Below are 6464 nucleotides of genomic sequence, written 5' to 3' on the forward strand. Positions count from 1 at the left end.
ACACCCCCAGGACAAGGGGAACGATGACCCCCCACCACCCCCAAACCCCCTCGGGGGTCACAGCACCTGCTCCTGCAGCTCTGCCAGGCGCTGCGCCCGCTCCTCCTCGGAGTCGTCGGAGGAGCTGTCGCTGTCGGAGGAGCTGTCGCTGCTGCTGTCGCTGGACGAGGGCGGGGCCGCCTTGGCGGGCAGCGGCGGCACCGCCACCGCCGGCGACGACGCCGGAGCCGCCGGCTCCTCCGGCTCGTCCGGCATCTTGGCGAAGCGCATCTCGAACACGTCCTGGAGGGGGGGAAGGGGTGGGGATAAGGTAGGGGGATGTTTGGCACCCTCAGGGGATGTTGCTGGTGTAGAGAACCCCCCCCCCAGGGAGCCCCCCCTGGGGTGGACACCCCAGGGGGGGCTCCCTGGGGGGGGGGTTCTCTACGCCAGGGATCGACAGCAGCATCGACGCCCCAAGAAGTCCTCAAAGTGGGGATTGTGAGCGGATTCCAGGATGGTTTTGGGGAGAAGGGAAAGTTACAGAGACTCAGAAGACCCCCAGGAGTCCCCAGAGTGGGAATTCTGAGCGGATTCCAGGATGGTTTTGGGGAGAAGGAAAAGTCGCAGGTGAGAAAGGATGGGAGTGAGAACATCCTTGGAAATCCCCAGAGTGGGAATTCTGAGCGGATTCCAGGATGGTTTTGGGGAGAAGAAAAAGTTACAGGCACTCAGAACATCCTTGGAAGTCCCCAGAGTGGGAATTCTGAGTGGTTTTGGGGAGAAGGGAAAGTTGCAGGTGAGAAAAGATGGGACTCAGAACATCCTTGGAAGTCCCCAGAGTGGGAATTCTGAGTGGATTCCAGGATGGTTTTGGGAAGGAGGGGAAATTACAGGGACTCAGAACATCCTTGGAAGTCCCCAGAGTGGGAATTCTGAGTGGATTCCAGGATGGTTTTGGGGAGGAGGGAAAGTTACAGGTGAGAAAGGATGGGACTCAGAACACTCCCGGAAGCCCCCAGAGTGGGAATTGTGAGTGGCACCCCAAGAAGTCCTCAAAGTGGGAATTCTGAGTGGATTTGATGGGTTTTGACTCCACCTGAAGGGTTCTGATTCCATTTGAAAGGGTTTGACTCCACCTGAAGGGGTTTGATTCCATTTGAAGGGTTTTGGTTCCATTTGAAGGGGTTTGGCTCCACCTGAAGGGCTTGGGATCCACCTGAAGGGTTTTGGTTCCACCTGAAGGGTTTGATTCCATTTGAAGGGAATTGATTCCATTTGAAGGGGTTTGATTCCACCTGAAGGGTTTTGATTCCCTTTGAAGGGAATTGATTCCATTTGAAGGGTTTTGGTTCCACCTGAAGGGTTTTGGCTCCATCTGAAGGGTTTTGGTTCCACCTGAATGGATTTGACTCCACCTGAAGGGTTCTGGCTCCACCTGAAGGGTTTTGGCTCCACCTGAAGGGTTTTGGTTCCACCTGAAGGGTTTTGGTTCCATTTGAAGGGTTTTGGTTCCATTTGAAGGGTTTTGGTTCCATTTGAAGGGTTTTGGTTCCATTTGAAGGGTTTTGGTTCCACCTGGAGCGTTCTGGCTCCACCTGAAGGGTTCTGGCTCCACCTGGAGCGTTCTGGCTCCACCTGAAGGGTTCTGGCTCCACCTGAAGGGTTCTGAGCGTGGATTTGAGTTTCCCAGACGAGGATTTTTTGCCTCCAACCCGGGATCTTCCCCCCAGGAGCTGCAGAGGGGCTGATCCCCCTGCTCTGGGAGGGGTTCAGGGGGGCAGGATCTGCTTTCCAAGTTCCTGGGATCCTCCTGGAACCTTCTGGGGCTCCCAGAGATGACTCAGGTGCCGGTTGGAGGAACAACCCGCAGGAGTTCCCGGGTGTCACTCCCCGTGGGAACAAAGCCCAGGGAATTCCTCCCCCTTCCCAAAGCTCTTCCAACTTACAATTCCCAATTTTTTTGCTGCTTTTGCTGATTTTCTGCTGCTTCCCAAGCCCTGGGCACGTGGACAGAGCACGAGCTGGGGGCTGTTCCCCGAACCCCAACAGGGACGTCAACGATGACGTCGGTTCATCCGACTCATCCCAAATCCCCGGGGGCAAACCCAACGCTCCGGGGTATCCAACCCGACGGCTGAACCCGCTGCTCGATGTTTCCCCTCCTGGAAGCTCCAGCTCTCCCAGCTCAGGCTCATCCAGGTGGCTGAAGGACCCTCTGGGCTCTCCCCAAGGATTGATTTCCCACCTTCCTTCCTCGCCCTCCTCCCGCCTTCATTCATTCCCGGCTTTTCTTCCCTCGCTGGCGGCTTTTTGGGGCGCTCTGGGGGTCGTTTTGCCGCTCCCACCTGCTGCCAGGAGCGCTCTGGGGCTTCACCCACGGGCTGGGGCTCAAATTTTGGGGGAAGGAGGAGAAAATAGGCGAGGAAAAAAAAAAAAAGGAGACGTTTCCGAGCCCCTCCGTGGGACGACGGAGGCTCACACGGATTCACCCCGGAATTTCTGCCCCTGGTCAGTGTTTAACACCCCAATTCCTGCTTCCCATGGCCCAGGAGGTCCTCGCTCCCCGATTATCAGCGGGTGGCAAAGCTGCTCCAACGCAGAAACTCCACTTTTTGGATTCTCTGGGGGGCAGAAATTCAACCTTCCGGGTCGATTTTACCCCAATTTTGTCTCCCGTCGATTGGGAAGTGCCTGAAACGGCCTCGGTGTCTGAAAAATCCCAGGCAGGGAATGATGGGAGAGAAAAATCCACTGAGCAATTAACGAGCTCGTTAATTTTTTATCAAGGGTTCTTATCGTGGACGGCACCAGAACCACAACCAAGAACTTCTCCCACGAGCCGGAATTACCCCCGGAAAGCCAAACCCCCTCCGTTTCTGATGGTGCAAAGGGGCCCAAAAAAGCAGGAACGGGAGTTATTCCAGAGCTTTTCCAGCGGGACTGGAGTCCTCTCGTTCCCAAACCTCTGCAGAGCTGCCCCAAATCCTCTCCTGGGAGATCTTCCCGCTGCAATCGGATTTCCAGGCCCCAGGAAAAGCCGAGGAGGAGGTTCCAGCCCTGGACGTCGAGGTTGGGGTGGGGTCCAGATGCTGTTTCGGCTGCTCTGAGGTTCAACCCCCCCTTTTCTGGGGGGCTCTGACACTCAAATCCCACCTTTTCTGCCATCCTGATGCCACAACTGACCTTCCTGAGTGGCTGAGCTTTTCCAGGGCCGTGATCCCAAGCCTGGAATCCCGACTCCAAGCAGCCCTGGCTTTGGGGTGTCACCTGGAGAAGCCACTCATGAGGATTTTTCGGATCAAACGAGGTGGGAGGGAAGGAAAAAATGAGAGGTTTCCATGAGAATATCCAGGCTGGGACAGGAAATGCCGGGATTTCCTTCTGCTGGGGGTTGGAAATGCTCTGGGACGTCCTTCCACGAGGCTGTGACGTCCTGTGTGGGCCCCAAACCAGCTGGGGAGAGCCCGAGGGTGAAAATTGCCGGTTTTTTGGTCATAAAACCCACCAAAAAAAAAAAAAAAATCCACTTCTAAGGTGCCGAATTCTCCCAAATTCCTCCCCAAAACTCCCGTTTCCTCAGCGCCTCCTCGGCTCAAGTTTCATAAAAACTTGAGTTTTTATAAAAACACGAGTTCAAACCCAGCATTTCCTGAACTGTGTGGAGGGATCGGCGCAGCTGCAGCCCCTTCCCGAGCTGACACTTCCCTGGATTCAGGGGAAGGGCCGGGTCAGGTCGAGGTTTTCACTCCACATTTCCAGGTGGAGAAGCACCACCCATTCCTGGCTTGTTTTTTGGGGGGGGCAGTTTCTTGAGCCAAACTTCCATCAATCAAACTTAATTTCTCGGAGTCCTTCCCTTGATTTCATGTTTTCCCCTCAGTTTAGGAGTTTTCCTCCTGATTTAACAGCTTCTCCCATAATTTACAGGAGTTTTCTTCTCCTTCCGTGCCCTTTTCCTCCTCCTTCCACGCCGCTGGGATTGGGCTTTTCCCACATCCCAAAAACCTCTTCCCACGTGCGGATCCGGCTCCTGTGTCCTCTCCAATCCCATCCCGAGCATCCTCCTGGCATCTCGAATGTGAATCCTTGGGGATTTGGCGGGGGGGGTGGTTTGGGAGCAGTTGGGATCGAGTGTGATGTGATAAAATTATTTAAAAAAAAAAAACTCGACGAAAAAACCCGGAGAAATGGGGATCACAGGGAATGGAAGCACCTGGAATCTGGGGCGTTTTTAAGGAGCCACGTGGGAATGCTGAGGTTGAAAATCCAACGTTTGGAGTCGAACTCTGTGACCCCTGGCAGTGGTTCCGTGGTGGGAAATCCCTGGAGCTCAACCAACCCTCTCCCCCCGATCCACGCCCCGCAGAGCCCGTTCCTGCTGCTCCAACTGTGCAGGGGGGCTCAGAATTCCCGGGAAATGCAGGGATCCAGGGGGTTTTCCGGAGCGCTGGAGCTCGTGGGTGAGGCCAAACCCCCCGGTTGGGGTCGTGGGGATCCGTCAGGAGCCGATGAATTCCCTGCAGACCCTTCGGGAACGAGCGGAGGGCGGAAAACTCGCCCGGGACAGGGACCTAAAGCAGCAGGAGCCGTCACCTGTTTGATCTTTATTCCTTTTGGGGGTAAAAAAGGGACGTTTTGGAGCCGTGTTTCACCTTCCTGCTCCTCCACCAGCAACAAGGGACAGGAAAAAGATGATCCCGAACAAAACTGAGCTGGGAGAGGGAACTGGGCAGGTCCTGCAGCACAGAAAGCGTCACCTGGGGCTGTTCCCCACCACAGGGGCGGCTTTGGGGGGTCAGTTTGGGGCTCGAGGGGCCCTGACAGGGGGTGAAGCAGCAGAGAAGGACATCGAGCAGGGGGGTGGGAACTCACCTGCAGCTTCCTGGCCATGGCCACGACCTCGTGGTCAGCGGGGTTGTACTTGTAGCAGTTGGAGAACATCAACCGCACGTCGGCCGCGAATTCCTGAGCGTCCCGGTACTCCCGGCCCTCCAGCTTGGACTAGAGAGACAGAGAGAGAGAGCAGAGGGCAGAGGGCAGGGAAAGCAACACAACTCTCAGTGCAAGGGGGTAAAAATGCAGCTCAGAGATCCAGGGGGGAACGGGGAGCCCACGGAACACGGGGGGCTCTAGAGGGACAAGGAATGTCGGTCGGGAAACCCGCCAGGGTTTCATCAGCAACAACAACAGCTCATTGTGATGGGAAGAGAAGGACTTGCTTTGGTCAAAAACAATCTGGTTGTGGCCAAAAGAATTCTGGGTTTTGGTCAAAAGAAAGAATTCTGCGTTTTGGTCAGAAGAATTCTGGGTTTTGGTCAAAAAAAGTGACTCATTTTGGTCAAAAGACAGACCAGTTCAGGTCAAACGGAACTGCTTATTTTGGTCAGAAGAACCACCAATTCTGGTCAAAAGGACAACTAACAGGGGTCAAAAAACCCACAAGGTTTCATCAACAGGAACAGCTCATTTGGATGGGAAAAGATCTGCCTGCTTTGGTGAAAAACTATCTGGTTGTGGTCAAAAGAATTCAGTGTTCTGGTCAAAAAGAGTGACTCGTTTTGGTCAAAAGAGAGGTTTGTTTTGGTCAGAAAGACAGACCAGTTCAGGTCAAACAGAACTGCTGATTTTGGTCAGAAGAACCACCAAATTTGGTCAAAAGAACCAACAGTTTTGGTCAAAACCCCACAAAGTTTCATCAAAAAAGAACTACTCATTTTGATGGAAAAAGAAGGACTTGCTTTGGTCAAAAACAATCTGGTTTTGGTCAAAAGAATTCTGTGTTTTGGTCAAAAAGACAAGACTTGTTTAGGTCAAACAGAACTGCTGATTCTGGTCAAAAGAACTACCAATTCTGGTCAAAAGAACCACCAATTCTGGTCAAAAGAACCACCAATTTTGGTCAAAAGAACCACCAATTTTGGTCAAAAAGAAAAGCTACTTTTGATCAAAAGCAGGATGTGTTTTGATCAAAAGAGCAGCTGGTTCTGGTTCTTCCCCCCGAGCTCAGGAGAAGATCAAGCGTTGAGGGAGACCAGCCCTTATTCTGGAAGGGATTAAAAACAGGGTTGGTTTTTTAATCCCAATTCCCAGGATTTCTGCTCGGGGGGGGGGGGGAGGGGCTAAAAACCGGACAGATTTCCACAACAACAGAGATTTTCCATAAAAACCACACCTCAGCGTCGCCAAGAGGGACCGCTGGGAGCGCCTGCCCTTCCCAAACATCGGGTAAACCACAAGGAGAAAAGAGACACCAAACACACCCAACCCCTTCATTTTCCTAAAAAAACCCCAATTCCCTACTTTGATTGTGCTCAGATCCATGGGGTGCTTGATGATGTCGCAGTAGTCGTGCAGCCCCAGGGCCTCCACGTCCACGGGCTTGTAGAAGGGCCAGGCGTAGGCCGCGTGCTTCTTGGCGAACATCTCCTTGATGATGCCGCCGCAGTACTTGAGCTGCTCCGACACTTTGCTGCCCTTGTCCC

At 53.7% G+C, this 6464-nt stretch overlaps 1 protein-coding gene across 1 annotated transcript in view; it reads right to left on the bottom strand.

Annotated features, from left to right (window-relative positions):
- LOC114072118 (bromodomain-containing protein 4-like) overlaps window positions 1-6464 on the bottom strand; it is a gene marked incomplete at its 3' end in the record, with an annotated part of 19639 nt that overhangs the window by 4624 nt on the left and 8551 nt on the right. The window contains exons 5-7 of the mRNA XM_027910037.1: window positions 6283-6456; window positions 4855-4983; window positions 67-282 (exon numbers count right to left, since the gene is read on the bottom strand). Of these exons, the coding sequence (XP_027765838.1) occupies window positions 67-282; window positions 4855-4983; window positions 6283-6456 (519 nt within the window). The remainder of the gene's footprint in view (window positions 1-66; window positions 283-4854; window positions 4984-6282; window positions 6457-6464) is intronic.

Source organism: Empidonax traillii, unplaced genomic scaffold (assembly GCF_003031625.1).
Source record: "Empidonax traillii isolate 1590-97213 ecotype Southwest subspecies unplaced genomic scaffold, ASM303162v1 scaffold2657:size43024, whole genome shotgun sequence".
NCBI classification, from domain to species: domain Eukaryota; kingdom Metazoa; phylum Chordata; class Aves; order Passeriformes; family Tyrannidae; genus Empidonax; species Empidonax traillii.